At 43.1% G+C, this 16,811-nt stretch overlaps 1 protein-coding gene across 4 annotated transcripts in view; it reads right to left on the bottom strand.

Annotated features, from left to right (window-relative positions):
• Positions 1-16,359, bottom strand: part of LOC109899657 (cullin-9) — a 35,484-nt gene extending 19,125 nt beyond the window's left edge. For 2 of the 4 annotated variants that reach the window (XM_020495080.2, XM_020495083.2), the window contains exons 1-11: positions 16,120-16,354; positions 14,517-15,179; positions 4,925-5,079; positions 4,193-4,789; positions 3,902-4,043; positions 3,524-3,714; positions 1,480-1,879; positions 1,068-1,260; positions 761-962; positions 376-569; positions 55-251 (exon numbers count right to left, since the gene is read on the bottom strand). In XM_020495080.2, the coding sequence (XP_020350669.1) occupies positions 55-251; positions 376-569; positions 761-962; positions 1,068-1,260; positions 1,480-1,879; positions 3,524-3,714; positions 3,902-4,043; positions 4,193-4,789; positions 4,925-5,079; positions 14,517-15,174 (2,929 nt within the window). In that variant the 5' untranslated portion in view covers positions 15,175-15,179; positions 16,120-16,354. Of the gene's footprint in view, positions 1-54; positions 252-375; positions 570-760; positions 963-1,067; positions 1,261-1,479; positions 1,880-3,523; positions 3,715-3,901; positions 4,044-4,192; positions 4,790-4,924; positions 5,080-14,516; positions 15,180-16,119 lie in introns of all 4 variants that reach the window. The other 2 variants (XM_020495084.2, XM_020495082.2) reach the window with 2 other exon arrangements.
• Between the last annotated feature and the right edge of the window lie 452 nt (positions 16,360-16,811).

Raw genomic sequence — 16,811 nt, 5'->3', positions numbered from 1 at the left:
GAACCCCTACACATAACCGGAAGGAGTGTGTTCAGACAAGCAGTGAAATCGAACCTTTTTTCTCCAGCTTGTGGACCATGGAAATGTGGTTGAGGGCAATGATGGCCAGCATGTTCACTGGCCGCGAGGCTGCAAGGCACTTCTTGAGCACAGCGCTGACATCACAGGCCACCAGCTGTTCCGCCAGGCTCTTACTACTGGAGATCAGCATGATGATCACCAACAGACCATTCCTCACCGATAACATACACCTGGAAGGAGAGAGAGAGCAGATATCCCTTAGCCGCTGTGACATAGCAGTGTCATCATAGGAAACAGTGGAGTTGGGCATGTTGCCATTCCCTTTGAGAGCCAGTCGGGGTGTAAAAGACATACCTAGGTGTGTTGAGCATCAGTTCAATGCCAGCGGGGATTGCAGCCAGCAGTCCCTTGGAGCCCTCGGCGGTGGCAGAGCCAATACTGGCAAAGACCCCGAGCATCATGGGTGTGCCAGACTCAGAGAGAGGAAGATAACAGCTGCTCATACTGCCCAGATCATGCTTACTGGCACCTGTGATAACCATCAGAGTCTAGGGAGGGGAAGAAACCAACACGCACACACTGTAAGTGTGGACAGAAATATGATAGATAACACTGCAGCTGTGAAGTTGTCATGACTTGTCATCCCCTAAAACTATAAGGAAACATGTGCTCTTTCATTATAAAACTAGCTAGACAATAAAACGTGAGTAAAAAAAAGAAAAAGTGATTGAGAACTCACAGCCAGAGCGACTTGCTGGACCTGTGGGACAGTGGGGTATTCCTGCATACAGGAGAGGATAGCTTTGACGCCACCTTCAGTGGCAAAGGAGACCCTCCACTCATACTTGACCATGAGGGCACGGGTGAGACGCAGGGTGCTGACCACGTTCTCCTTGGGCTGCCCACTCAGTATCTCAACCAAAAGCTTCAGGACTTTATCCCTGGGGGGTGGGGGTGGGGGGGTTCAAAGATCAAGTTGGAGGACACAAATGTTAGAGTTCAAACATGACCCTACGAGAATAGAAGTGTGCAGACAGCAGCCTTACCGTATGGTCTGGACAGCGTCCGTCCTGAGGGTGCTTCTCTCCTGAGGCCCCTCATCCTCTAGGACCTGGATGATGAACTTGATCCCAGCCAGCTGCTGGACTGGATCTGAGCCACTCTTCTTCATGATGTCAACCACCTCCCCCAGCTTCTCCAGGGCTGTCTTCTTGCCCTGCACCTTGGGGTTGTTAAACACTGGTAGGGAAAACAAGGCAAAGCATGTTAGAGCAAGAATGGCTGTCATTATTTAAAAATCAGGCTAGAGTGCAACAGTGTGAGGTAATAAAAACAACCCTGTATTCTTGGGCATGTTTATGGTTTCACTTGTCTTTCTCTGGAAAAAGGGGTTGGCTATAGCTAGAGGTAGTTTGCCAACAACAAAAACAAACAAAGCTCAAACACAGACTGCCACACCTTTCATCTTTTCCTTCAGGTCTTCTGGGTAGTTTGACTCATCTTCCATGGGCAATTCAGACTCTGTGTCGGAGCAATAGTCCGTAGGACTCTCCTTCTTGGGCTTCTTGGACAATGAGCCCATGGCAGAGGAGGAAGAGGCAGCGGCGGTGGCATCAGATGAGGAGTTGCCCCGTCCTCCACCCAGGCCAGAGGATCCGAGGGAGCCGTCGGGCAGCAGCTCATCGTCTTCCAGGCCTCCCCCACCACGCCGCAGGTAGTGTTTAGAGAAGGCATGGGAGCAGAGCAGGTCCCACAGACATGAATTCTGCAGGGTCTGCTTCAGGTAGTGGAGCATCTTCCGGGCCACCTCGCCTGGCACCGATAGCTGGATAAGAGTGGCCTCATCTACGTCTGACATCTGACAGAGCAGAGAGGAAAAAATATGAAATCTACTCAACATCCATGGGGGCTGAGCATCATGAAAATAGCAGGAAGAGTGAGAGGATTAGAGAGTGGGAATTAAAGACAGATAGGGTGGCTCTATTTTCCCTCGAACATCAATCCAATAGAAAATCACATCAAAACACTTAACACAGTATGTGCTTTTTACAACTCACCTCACTGCGATTGCTCAATTTGAAGAAAGGAGTTCAACAATAGGTTGAAACTGAGTGGAAAACATGGTCGTTGTGAATGTTGTTTCAGAGCCAAACAACGAAATGGACAGCACTTTCTAAGGTGAGGATTAATTCAAATCCCCCATATGCATATTGGAGCTTACGCATAAGCCTTTATGAGCCCCCCCCCCCCAAATTGATTTCAAATAATGATTGTGCTGTTACACAATACATAGCAAACCACATTTTACACCTGGCAGAAATGCATCTTTGGTCTAGCCTAAATTAAACAAATTCAGACTTAGCCTACACTTAGTGAATTTGTAATTTATAGCGAATATATTTTTATATTTCCATAATAGCCTGACATTACCTTTAGCAACAGAATATCTCACCACTGTGAGTTTCCATCTCCTCCCCTCTCTCCTTCATTCCTTTCTCCAGCATGCAGAGAGGGGCTGTCAGTTTAATGAGATTGTATTCATAACAAAACATGTAACTATCAATGTTCCAGAACAGATTTCCCCTGGTTTCCTAAAAATTATGCACTGGGTTACTGCAGGAACAAACACCCACAATAACATCTGCTAAATATGTGTATGTGACCAATTAAATTTGATTTGAATGGGGTTGGAGAGCCATGGCATACAAAGTTTGGGCAGAATATCACCTGTTGACAGCCAAATTACCAGAGTAGCCTACCCAACATGAGTGAAAAACATACCGGCGGGGAAGTGGCTTCCATTCGCTACTCCAGGGCATACGGATGACACACCTTTTTTGTCTTGCCCAATTAATAAATGGGCCATTCAAGTAAAGACCAGATTAAGCTGAGAACAGTCTGATGGGTGAAAATATGATCACTTGAGAGAACAACGTGTGCAGCCTGAGGCAAGGAACAGAGTGCAAGCTTATTTGTGACTTTCTCAAAATCATCAATAGCCTATAGGTCACATCATGCAGCTCATATCTTGTGATTTCTAAGGCCGTCTAAGGTTTGCATCACTCACAACTAAAGTTGCTAAATAACTCTAAATCTAGCATATAGTACATGTTTCAAACGCTCAACATAGCCACTTCATATGGGCGCACTCTCACTCCGGAAAGGGAAAAATATCCATTCAATTTTATTCAGTTAAGTTCAAATATGTTCCTCTTATTATAAAATAATGGCACGGGACTTAAGCACATCTTGTCTGGTAAATTATCAACAGCACGGTGCACCGTCAGATAACATACAGTAGGGGAAATCATATTCTGTTCTTCTGAAATGCATTTTCTTCACATGTTTCAGACCTAAAATAAATCATTCATTTATTGTGATAGTGTATATTCAAGTGATTTATTATACTTATTTTTAAAATGTAGATATCCAAAAGGCTTGTATGACAATAACTGGCTGACAACATTTCATGACCGCCACAGCTCCAGTGATGGGCACTTGCCTGTTCATCGAGGCTCTGACGCAGGATGTTGTTAATCTCCTGCTGTTGCTTTGGTTCCAGCTTCTTGATGAAAAAGAGCACTTCCCACCACTCGGCCCTGCTCAGGGTGGCACCGTCAGACTGCAGCCCCTCAGCCAGGTAAGGCAACGAGTACAGCCCACCAGGAGGCTTGGAGAATAATGTCTGACTCACTGCATACAAGACAACAATATTAGACAACAGTTTCTAATAAAAACAATATTATGGCAATTTGTTGAATTTACAGAATAACCTGCGTGTGCATTAGGGTTCAAAGTTTGTGTTCTTTGGCGCTTCGGAGCCATGTTACTGTTAAAAGTCACTTACATGAGTGAGTGTGGTTGCAGGGGATTCTCTTACCAGTCGTGAGCTTGATGGTCTCAGTCAGAGAGGAGGCCTTCTCCTGGGCGTCTTTCTCACCCTGTCCACTAGTGCCAGTGCCCAGGATCTCAACCATGTGCCAGTGCACCCAGTAGGTTCGAGACAGGGAGGTCCAGTACACCTGTGCACAGAAAAATAATCACTTTACAGCAAATCTGACCAAACAGCGTTAATGTCTTTCCCAAATCAGTCATCACTCAACCCTAACTCAAATCGCAGGAGCCTGTGCTGTGTGACACAGTCTAGGCTGATACAAGGTGTGATTTTTACCTGCACTGGTGGCGAGCCATCATTACTGTAGCGGAAATCCCCCTCATCACCAGCGCTGACCTCCTCATAATCCTCCAACATACGGACCAGCATGCCGCTCTTCAGGTTTTCCTGCACATATTCCACATAAGCCGAGCGGCTGGCGAAGTCTGTGCGCGTCTTGAAGCCGTTGCTGGTCTTCTTCTTGGGTGGTGTGGTGGCTGCCATGTTAGAGGCGGCAGCAGTGACAGGAGAGGCAGAAGCAGAGGCAGAGAAGCGAGGCTGGAAGATAGAACGCACCACACGGCGGGGCGGCTCGTCCTCCTGGTCCTCCCCGCAGGCGCTGCCCTGGACCAGGCCGGCTGACTGTGGCGGCTGCCGGTTGCGGTCCCAGCCCATGACGCGCACCAGCTCAGAGATGAGGTTAGCCATGGCCATGGTGAACTCAAACTCTCGTTGGACACGCAGGTTCTCCGGCTGGTGGCCTGTCCCTGAGGAGGAGCCTGCTGCGTCTTGCCGCTCAGAGCTCGACTCCACCCCTGCCGTGTTGAGCTTGTCCATCAGGGACGTCACACACAGGTAGCGCTTCACCAGGGAGAACAGCAGCTTCCCTGGGATCTGGAGCACACAGGGGAAAAGCCACATTACATCTCCACGACCGGTAATTCACTGGTTTGATCCAGAGGTACATGTAGGAACCCATTGGTAAGTAAGACTACAGTACAGAGACATGGAATATGATGTGGTAGCTACCTGAGGGAGGTGGATCCCCTCAAAAGAGATGCCATGTTCCTCAGAGGAGGTGGTCTCTGCAAACAGCTCCAGGAGGGTGTAGCGATTGTCAAAGTCCATGTGCTGCTCAATACCGTCCTGCTGGCTGAGGGACAGGAGCACATAGGCACGGCTCCCTGTGGGAAGACAGGAGCACCATTATTTTATGTGGACACTATTTTGAGCTTACCCTCTGAATCATTACTGCTTGTTGGTCTGTCATGACACCTAGTATCTAATGAGGTGGTTACCACTGCCCTAGGAGAGTACACACACACACACCTACCTGATTAACAACCCTGTTCGGTTTCACTCAATTTGAACTTCAAGTCATACTCTAAAAAAGTGAGGTAATGATTCACTGCTTCAGTACCAGATACAAATATGTTTAAGATACAAGTGCATAGGTCAGCAGGACCCAAACCGGTCCAAGTGTAGAATAAATTGGTCATAAAATGAATTAATATGTTACGAATTGCCAGTTCACTAAAATGTTTCTCATATTACATTCTACCTTACGAAAATACCGCTCATCTTGAGACAACTGAAGCATCCTCTCCATCAGTGTCAAACTGCATGTAAATGTTGACAGTCATTAATCTAGTATTACCACCCAGGCAGCATCAGTAACGTAGTCAAACTGAGCAATATGCCCAGCACTGAGCAATGCAAGGTAGGCGGCCTCTTCCTGATATCTGACACATTCAGCATTCAAATGCTAAAATGGCTTGTGTGATAGGTTGTCACTCAAATAACACTTATGTAATTTGCTAGGTTATCTTCATCTACGCGCGGTTAAAAATAGTGTAATAAAAGTAAGCTACCAGAAACAGCGGCTACTTAAAGCTGTCGTCAACACCACTACCACGGTGCTGACTGATCTCGTTCGCAAGATCTGGGAGCATAATATCATATCACATGACTGGAGAAAAGTACTTATCTTCAAACTGCCAAAGAAAGGAAACCTCAGCGAATGTGGCAACTAGAGGTCGACCGATTAATCGGAATGGCCGATGTTTTCATAACAATCTGAAATCGGTATTTTTGGGCACAGACTTGCGCAGTTAAGAACACATTCTTATTTTCAATGACTGCCTAGGAACGGTGGGTTAACTGCCTCGTTCAGGGGCAGAACGACAGATTATCACCGTGTCAGCTCGGGGGATCCAATCTTGCAACCTTACAATTAACTAGTCCAACGCAATAACGACCTGCCTCTCTCTCGTTGCACTCCACAACGAGACTGCCTGTTACGCGAATGCATTAAGCCAAGGTATGTTGCTAGCTAGCATTAAACTTCTTATAAAAAACAATAAATCATAACCACTAGTTAACTACACATGGTTGATGATATTACTAGATATTATCTAGCGTGTCCTGCGTTGCATATAATCTGACTGAGCATACAAGTATCTGACTGAGCAGTGGTAGGCAGAAGCAGACGTGTAAACATTCATTCAAACAGCACTTTCGTGCGTTTTGCCAGCAGCTCTTCGTTGTGCGTCAAGCATTGCAGTGTTTATGACTTCAAGCCTATCAACTCCCGAGATGAGGCTGGTGTAACCGAAGTGAAATGGCTAGCTAGTTAACGCACGCTAATAGCGTTTCAAACGTCACTCGCTCTGAGCCTTCTAGTAGTTGTTCCCCTTGCTCTGCATGGGTAACCTGCTTTGATGGTGACTGTTGTCGTGGTGTTGCTGGTTCGAGCCCAGAGAGGAGCGAGGAGAGGGACGGAAGCTATACTGTTACACTGGCAATACTAAAGTGCCTATAAGAACATCCAATAGTCAAAGGTTAATGAAATACAAATGAGAGGGAAATAGTCCTATAATAACTACAACCTAAAACTTCTTACCTGGGAATATTGAAGACTCATGTTAAAAGGAACCACCAGCTTTCATATGTTCTCATGTTCTGAGCAAGGAACTGAAACGTTAGCTTTCTTACATAGCACATTACTTTCTTCTCCAACACTTTGTTTATACATTATTTAAACCAAATTGAACATGTTTCATTATTTACTTGAGGATAAATTGATTTTATTGATGTATATTAAAAGTTAAAATAAGTGTTCACACAATGGTCTATTGTTTGATAAAATCGATTTTTATAGCCTAACACGAAACATTTTGTGAACCGCTTGTGTCGTGAATTCCGTCTCATTCCATTTTCGACGACACATTTGATGTAAACACACACACTAAACGTGACTTTCAGTCATGTTTGGTTTCATTGCAATCAACTGGTTTGTTTGTAACACAAGCAAACTTGATGGGTCATTTCCCAGGACGTATTGACTGAAAGAAACCGATTTGAAGACAAGTAATGACATCATTGGGCACCAATGATATGACCGCTGTTTCGTTGATTGACTGTATTTTAACCCAATGACCACTGATCGTTTTGAAATCTAGCTGGGTAGATAGCCAATGAGCTGAGGTAAAAGGCAATATGTCTATGTGTTGGAAGACCAACCCATGTAGTAAGCTCCGACGTAAAAGAGGGTCAATCGCCATTGAAGTTTCATACCGGAAGGAGCAACGCATGTTACGCTCAGCGTAGTTTTGGTAAAGCGCATCTTCAGCTGTTTATATATCAATCTGTATGGCGACTAAGTCAGGGAAAGCTAAATCGAAGTCTAAATGTACAGATGTACACACAATTTTAGGAGAAATTGATCGGGAAAGTGAGACAGATTGTTGGAGGACGATTCATTTAGCGATTCCCAAATGGAGGAATATTTTTTGAACGGAGAGGACAGTTTTGGACTGGTAAGTTATTCTCATGCTAATGCTGTTTGAAATTAATAATATAAAATGTGATTTTTGAAAATTTTAGTAGCAATATATAAAAATGTAATGTAATATGAGACGAGTGTGTCTGCCACCCCACCTCACCCCACATGAAATAGCCTATTAGAGGCTGTTGAGAGGAGGGCAGGCACACAACAATGGCCAAAGTGAAATGGAGACTGTAGATCTAGCTGAAATGTCATAATATAAATGAGACAGATCTAGCAGGTCTATAATAATATATTCAACCTTATGTTCCCTGTACACTCTCATTCATTCATACACATACATACATACATACATACATACATACATACATATATATATATATATATACAGATATATATCTGTTTATTATACCTGTTGATACAGGGCTCATGTGAAACCATTCTAACTGAACATTTTCATTCACAGTGAATGGGAGCCCCCAGTGCCAAGGTGTCCTGGAGCTGGTTCATCCAGCTCCTGCCACAAGTGGTGTTCATCTGCCCAAATGTATTTCTACAGGTTTAGATGTGCCTCAGGGGTGTGTGGGACACCTGGGTGACTTCATGATAAATGTCATGTAGCACACTCATTTTGGAAGTTATCATTCTGAAACTTTGCACAAGTACTGTTGCCGTCTTATGTTTTTCACTGAAATTGTCCCCATCATCCTGTTTGTTTTGTCTTGTTCATTTTAAAGATGATACAACAATAAACATGAAAAAAAACATATGGTTTTTTCATTGTATTATCTAAACCAGATCTATTGTGTTATATTCTCCTACATTCAATTCAAACTTCAGTGTGTTTTCTTTCAAATGGTACCAAGAATATGCATATCCTTGGTTTTGAGCCTGAGCTACAGGCAGTTAGATTTGGGTATGTCTTCAGGCAGAAATTGAAAAAAGTAGGAGGGTAACTGTAAGAGGTTAACAAAAGCGCATTCACAAAAAAAAAAGCAATCATTGCACCAGTGTACCCAACCATAAACATCAATGACTTAAAATCAATACACAAGTATATATTTTTAAACCTGCATATTTAGTTAAGAAATTCATTTTAGCAGACAATATTAACTAGGGAAAGTCAATTCTCTTGCGTTCAGTACAAGCAGAGTCAGGTTATATGCAGCAGGTTGGGCCTCCTGGCTCGTTGCGAACTGTGTGAAGACCATTTCTTCCTAACAAAGACCGTAATTAATTTTCCAGAATTTTACATAACTATGACATAACATTGAAGGTTCTGCAATGTAACAGCAATATTTAGACTTAGGGTTGCCACCCGTTCGATAAAATAGGGAAAGGTTCTGTATTTCACTGATAGAATGAACGTTTTGTTTTGGAAATTATAGTTTCTGGGTTTGACCATATTAATGACCTAAAGTCACATATGTGTGTTATTTTATTATAATTAAGTCTATGATTTGATATTTGATAGAGGAGTCTGACTGAGCTGTGGTAGGCAGCAGCAGGCTCGTAAGCATTCATTCAAACAGCACTTTCCTTTGTTTTCCAGCAGCTCTTCGCAATGCTTGAAGCACAACGCTGTTTATGACTTCAAGCCTATCAACTCCCAAGATTAGGCTGGCAATACTAAAGTGCTTATAAGAACATCCAATAGTCAAAGGTATATGAAATACAAATGGTACGGAGAGAAATAGTCCTATAATAACTACAACCTAAAACTTCTTACCTGGGAATATTGAAGACCCATATTAAAAGGAACCACCAGCTTTCTTATGTTCTCATGTTCTGAGCAAGGAACTGAAACATTAGCTTTTTACATGGCACCTATTGCACTCTTACCTTCTCCAACACTGAGTTTTTGCATTATTTAAACATTTCATTATTTCATTAACGTTTCATTATTTGAGACTAAATTAGTTGTATTTATGTATTATATTAAAATAAGTGTTCATGGGCCTCCCGGGTGGCGCAGTGGTTGCGCAGACTGGTGGCTCAGACTCTGGGTTTGCGCCCAGGCTCTGTCGTAACCGGCCGCGACCTGGAGGTCAGTGGGGCAACGCACAATTGGCCTAGCGTCGTCCGGGTTAAGGAGGGCTTGGCTGGTAGGGATGTCCTTGTCTCATCGCGCACCAGCGACTCCTGTGGCGGGCCGGGCGCAGTGCGCGCTAACCAAGGTTGCCCGGTACACGGTGTATCCTCTGACACATTGGTGCGGCTGGCTTCCGGGTTGGATGCGCGCTGTGTTAAGAAGCAGTGCGGCTTGGTTGGGCTGTGTTTCGGAGGACGCATCGCTTTCGACCTTAGTCTCTCCCGAGCCCTTACGGGAGTTGTAGCGATGAGAAAAGATAGTAGCTACTAAAAAAGAATTTGGATACCACTAAATTGGGGAGAAAAAGGGGTAAAATTCACACACACAAAAAATTAAAAATAAGTGTTCATTCAGTATTCTTGTAATTGTCATTATTACAAATATATATTTTTTTATATATATAAAAAGTTATAATAATAAATTCGATATCGGTCCTATCGGCGTTGAAATATCATTATCGGTCGACTTCTACTTAGTGCCATGTCAAAAGGTCTCAGCCATTCCTGATAGGGGAGTCACATTTAAGAGTCCACAAGGTTGGACCGTCATGGCCCAAGGAGTGGGAATTCAAAAAGTACAGAAACAGAGGCGCAATACAACACTATAGCTGTGTTATTCCATTCAAGACAGTAGAGCAGACAGTGTCTTTATTAATTCAAAGGACAATTGTGAGTGGCTTAATAAAAGAAAAATGAACCTACCATAACAATCAACAACCCAATTCAATGAATGTTGACTGGTTTCATAAAGCATGTTAAAAAAAATCTTTATCTTATCAAACATGAAAATGTTATCCATTTCCTCCAGCAAACATAGTTGCTAAGAAACCTTAAAACAAACAGTCCAAATCAGCCAAGGTGGCCGACGTGGCCTCTTTATAAAGGGAAGATGAGTAAGCCCTTCTTTTTTTACCATTCATTGATGACGCAGAAAAACATCAACAGCTCTACAACTGGGGAATTCTCTGTAATAAGGCTACATCAAAATGCCAAAAAGGGTCAGTTGGAAGGCAAAAAACATGGTAAAGAAATGCTTGGTGGGACCTGGTACAAGGCTTTACCAGTACCACTAATCTTTGTGTTTTGCATTGTACAGATTGTCATTGCATCAGTGAATTGTCACTGATCAAGTGTCATGGCTGTCAACTGCAACAGACTTTGCCAATGTCAACAATTCAGAGTATATTCAAATGAATAACAAACAGCTTAACTGGTCCGGGTTCACATCCGGACTAGTTGCACACAATTCCAAGTTACAGAGTATTCATGTCATGACTAAAGGGCAAGTACGAGAGCCCATAGTTAGGCTAACCATTGCCCACAGGCTAACCATTACCCAAAGACTCACACCCTTAAAATCAAACCGGAAGCATTATTGGTCAAATAGAAAATGCTACGCAAACTAAAGCCATCAGGCAAAGGTAAGATTAACCAGTGGAAAAACTGCATTGCTAAACCCAGAATTCAAGCCCCTCTTCAGAAAATAAAGCTATAAGTCATTCAGAAATACCATTACTTAGGTCAATGATGTTTACAGAAGAATATATTTGAACCTTTTAATATCACACAGACCTAATGACCCATTATTAAGGATATGAATCTTTCCCGTTCAAGACAATCCAATACATTTCTCAGATTAGATGTCTTCTCAGGTCCAACAAGCTTTCCTCCCTGGACCCTACCTGAATAAATGTATGTTTTAAATATGGAGACCAGGTCCAAACAGACAACCAGACCCAGCCCTGTATAGACCCTGTCAAGTCCAGAACAGGCTGATCCGAATCGAATGAGGGAAGCAGCAGAAAATACATTGTTTTTGCTATGTTATTAACTGAAGCTCTTAAAAACGCACAAACTAAGGGAGAGGAAAACTGAGCTGGCAGCATGCGGGGGAGGAGCCGTGCTGTGTTTTTGACTGTGTGGCTGAGTAGCACAAGGAGGAAGAGAGTGAAGCAAAGAAGCCCACTTGTACTAGTTACTAACTTCTAGCTGCTAGGTTATTTATCATCCACTGATTACATAGCACTCGTTTTTACTGCATCAAACCAAGAAGAGAAGCTTGGTAAGCTAGCTAAATCAATGCTACATAGGCTGCCCTTTCCCCGTCCTACACAGTAACTTAATTCAAAGTTGAAGTAGCAGCCTACCTGCTGGCTCTTGGTCATTGAAACATATCCTTCTCATTTAACAGCATCATTTTAAATCAATCTTCCATTGATATCCTAACTTGCTTGCCACAGAGTCAGAGGCTAGTGCCACTGATGATTGGCCAACAAAAACAACAAGCTACACGCGCCTCCTGTGAAAACACAATGTTCATGTGTGGGTAAAGTTGATAGTTTCGTAAGGACAGTAATAAGCTTTACGTATTGACCTCAGCACGTATATCCAAATGAGTTGTCTCTGGTAACTTACTTTTATTCCGGTAAAGCACAATTGACTTATTATCCCTTGCGCAAGTAGCCTACAGCTGTGGGAAACTGAGGGCCCAAAATATTTTATACAATGTTGCAAGCGCATGCTTTGGGCTGGACCAAGTTAATACAATGTTAAGTTCCTTGCAGACAGGCCATGCATAGCCAATGTGATTTATAGGATATTTACTTTTAAAACCAGGATATTTTCTACCTACCGAATGCAATATTTTTATTTGTCGGCTGTATGTATGCTATTCTTACATATTAGCACATTTACTTTTCGAATAGTAACATTTTGATTGACCACATGACATTGATTGAGATATGAAGACTATTACAAATGTAACTGTTCCATAAAATTGTGCATATGAAAATCATAATCATGTCAGTAGAAATGGTCAAATAAATTGGCACTCCAAATGGAAGAGGTTGTTGACCGCTGGTGTAGCCTATTACTGGCAACTTGAATAAATGGCAGAAGGCCAGCAGCAGCACGCTGGGGGGGTGTCAGGAACAGGTTCTCTTCTGGTTAGGCTATATTGATTAGAGGTCAACCGATTATGATTTTTTGTAATAATGACAATTACAACAATACTGAATGAACACTTATTTTAACTTAATATAATACATCAATAAAATCAATTTAGCCTCAAGTAGATAATGAAACATGTTCAATTTGGTTTAAATAATGCAAAACCAAAGTGTTGGAGAAGAAAGTAAAAGTGCAATGTGTGCTATGTAAGAAAGCTAACGTTTCAGTTCCTTGCTCAGAACATATGAACTCTGGTGGTTCCTTTTAACATGAGTCTTCAATATTCCCAGGTAAGAAGTTTTAGGTTGTAGTTATTATAGGACTATTTCCCTCTCATTTGTATTTCATTAACCTTTGACTATTGGATGTTCTTATAGGCACTTTAGTATTGCAAGTGTAACAGTATAGCTTCCGTCCCTCTCCTCGCACGGCTCGAACCAGCAACACAACAGCCACCATCGAAGCAGCGTTACCCATGCAGTGAAAGGGGAACAACTACTAGAAGGCTCAGAGCGAGTGACGTTTGAAACGCTATTAGCGCACGTTAACTAGCTAGCCATTTCACTTCGGTTACACCAGCCTCATCTTGGGAGTTGATAGGCTTCAAGTCAAAAACAGGGCAATGCTTGACGCACAACGAAGAGCTGCTGGCAAAACGCACGAAAGTGCTGTTTGAATGAATGTTTATGCGCCTGCTTCTGCCTACCACCGCTCAGTCAGATACTTGTATGGCTCAATTAGATTATATGCAACACAGGACACACTCGATAATATCTAGTAATATCATAAACCATGTGTAGTTAACTAGTGATTATGATTGATTGTTTTTTAATAGATAAGTTTAATGCTAGCTAGCAACTTACCTTGCCTGTTACGCAAATGCAGTAAGCCAGTCTCCTTGTGGAGTGCAACAAGAGGCAGGTCGTTATTGCGTTGGACTAGTTAACTGTAAGGTTGCAAGATTGGTTCCACCGAGCTGACAAGGTGAAAATGTGTCTTTCTGCCCCTGAACGAGGCAGTTAACCCACCATTCCTAGGCCATCATTGAAAATAAGAATGTGTTCTTAACTGACTTGCCTAGTTAAATAAAGGTGTATAAATTTAAAAAAATTTAAGTCCATTTTAATTTAAATAAGTAAATTCAACAACAAAAAATCTGCGCCCAAAAATACCGATTTCCGATTGTTATGAAAACTTGAAATCGTCCCTAATTAAATCGGCCATTTCGATTAATCGGTCAACCTCTAATCTAGAGCATCCCAAACATGCTCAATGGGTGACATGTCTGGTGATTATGCAGGCCATGGAAGAACTGGGACATTTTCAGCTTCCAGGAATTGTGTACAGATCCTTGCAACAAGGAGCTGTGCATTATCATGCTGAAACATGAGGTGATTGTGGCAGATGAATGGGATGACAATGGGCCTCAGGATCTCATCACAGTATCTGTGCATTCAAATTGCTACCAATAAAATGCAATAGTTTGTTGTCCATAGCTTATGCATGCCCATACCCCCAGCATGGGGCACTGTTCACAACATTGACATCAGCAAACCTCTCAAGCACACAACGCATACACATGGTCTGTGGTTGTGAGGCCTGTTGGACGTACTGCCAAATACTCTAAAATTATGTTGAGGCAGCTTATAGTAGAAAAATGTACATTCAATTCTTTGGCAACAGCTCTGGTGGACATTCCTGCAGTCAGCATGCTAACAGCATGTCACTCTACTCTCATTTACGACATGGCTGACACTGGGATAGTCTAAGAATGAAACTATCAAAACCCCATACCTGCATCATGAGAGGCCAGAGCCCGGAGCATCTTCCCAGCACTTCGGCGGGTTTGTCGCTCTTTGTTGCAGAGCAGCTCCATGAGCAGATCCAGGGCACCGGTCTCCTTGAAGACGCCCACCAGTGAGCCGATGCTGGCGTAGGCACTAAGCACGTGGATGGTGTGTGTGATGCTGATGGCAAAGTCGCTCTTCTTGGCCATCTGCTTGCGGGCCCTCGTGACCAAGTTCTTGACATCGTCCTTCATGTCTGAGAGCTCCACCTCGTCAAAGGTGACATCAGCAGGGAACTCTCCACTGGGCCTCTCCTCCTCCTGGAGGGGCCGCTGGGTGTCTGCCTTGCGCTTGCCCAGTAGAGTGGGGCAGTTGGCGTAGACATCCTCCGTTGACATCCACATCAGTATGTTCTCCGTCTTGCTCTCGCCTGAGGTTGAGCCGCTGGAGCCCCCCACCCCTGAACTGCTTCCCCCACCTCCTCCTGCCTCATTGCTCCCTCCACCTGAGCCACTACCGTCGTCTATGGCCAGCAGGCACCAGCGGATCAAGTACTCTGTCTGGCCATCGTGAGTCCGCCGCTGCCGGATCAACTCCTCTGGATAGGCCTGCAGCTTCGTGCCCAGCTGGACAAGTAGGTTCCCATTGCGGCGTTCGCCTACCATGATTGCTGTAAGGGAAATGTAAAGGAATGCTTAATATCAATATACTTTGATATCGGCATATTTATTTAAAAATATTTTTAAAAACAGCTGTACATTAGTTTTGCAACGTTAAAGTAATTTTGAATCAGCAATTAAGACTATGCAAATCAGAGTGAGATACTGGATGGGCAAATACTGTACTCAGCCAATGAAGGCTTAGTTGCATTTAAGATGTACCCTTCTTGGGAAGGATAGACATGATAAAGCCATTGGTGAAAGGACAACTATACATTTCTGGAAACTTTCATTTTCACTATGAGTTATTTGAACATCCCTTTTTCAAGGCAAAGATAATTAGCGAAATGACGCCACACTAAAAAGCCAGCTAACAGGTTATACTAGCCAACTCAGCTAGTCGTGTTGAACAATAATATCGACTAACATGTAGACAGTAAAGTATTTTGTAAGTTCAACTAAGTTACCTAAATAACGTTAGCTAGTTACGAACATCGTTTGAATAATTTGCATAAGAGATTGAGTAACAGTTAGCTAGCTAGTTCGTTAGCAGTTGCAAATGCCAACCACCGTCGTTAGCGCATTGCATACATGGTAAACGCTGGCTGCTGCTGCAGTTAGCTAGAAAACGCTAACTAACGTTAGCTTGGTAACGTTAGCTAACTTTGAACTTGAAACATCTGATTGCATCAGCTGGGAGGTTAGTCAGCTCTACTTTTTAAACACTAACGTTATTCTCATATTTACGGTGAACAGGTGTGGCTGCCAATGTCGCTGATTAACTCCAACACACCAGTTTACCGACAGACTGCCTCATTATCAGCAGGGGCCCGTTTTGACAAGGCAAGCCTGCCTCAACTAGCTAGCTTGCCAGCATCGCTCAGTAGCTAGCTACGGATAGCTGGAATAGTGCGGCCTAATAACACTATAATAACAGGGGATACCTCTTACCTCCAGTGTAACAGGGTTTCCCCCTTTTCCCGCTCCTCTGTCGATGGAATGTTCTTCTCTGTTGTAATATGTCGTTTCCCAGCCTGGAACTAGTTTTTAGCCAGCGTTTGATACGGGGCGCGCACGTGACAGGTAGGAATTTCACCACGTTCACGTCATGTCGACAACTCGGTAACTACGAGTCAAATGAACGTAAGTTCTTTGTATAGACCGTATAACTTGCTATTGGTTGATTCTGATACCTCCCAAGTGGGGAAACTCGGAATCCAAGTATTTCGCTTTGCAAACAAGGGTGCAGGATTCCGGTCACCGGCCTTTTATCAATTCGATTTGCTAACCTCCTGCGTCATCTCTCGCCTCTTAAAAAAGGTCGAAGTTAATCGAGGCGAGTGAACGTGGTTGGAAATGCACTTGCTTGAAACAATATCCTTCTTCTCCATCACTCGCGCTTCATTAGGCAAATTACATTTACTGGGGTCTATCGCTCAATAAGTGTAAAGTGATCAAAACTAAGTAAATTAATTGTGAAAAACATTTTATAGAAAACAATAAGTAGCATGTTTTTCTCTAACAAAACAAAAGCTGATTCAAATGGGATGTGGAAGATTTCAAAACTCTTCTGCGGTTATTTTTACAGTCACTAATCGCGTTTCCATTCCATCCAGTTTTTATGCCAGTATGCTAGTAAAGTC

The sequence above is a fragment of the Oncorhynchus kisutch genome, linkage group LG11, assembly GCF_002021735.2.
Source record: "Oncorhynchus kisutch isolate 150728-3 linkage group LG11, Okis_V2, whole genome shotgun sequence".
NCBI classification, from domain to species: domain Eukaryota; kingdom Metazoa; phylum Chordata; class Actinopteri; order Salmoniformes; family Salmonidae; genus Oncorhynchus; species Oncorhynchus kisutch.
Note: the sequence above shows the minus strand (reverse complement) of the source record. Positions and strands in the feature narration are given on the sequence as shown.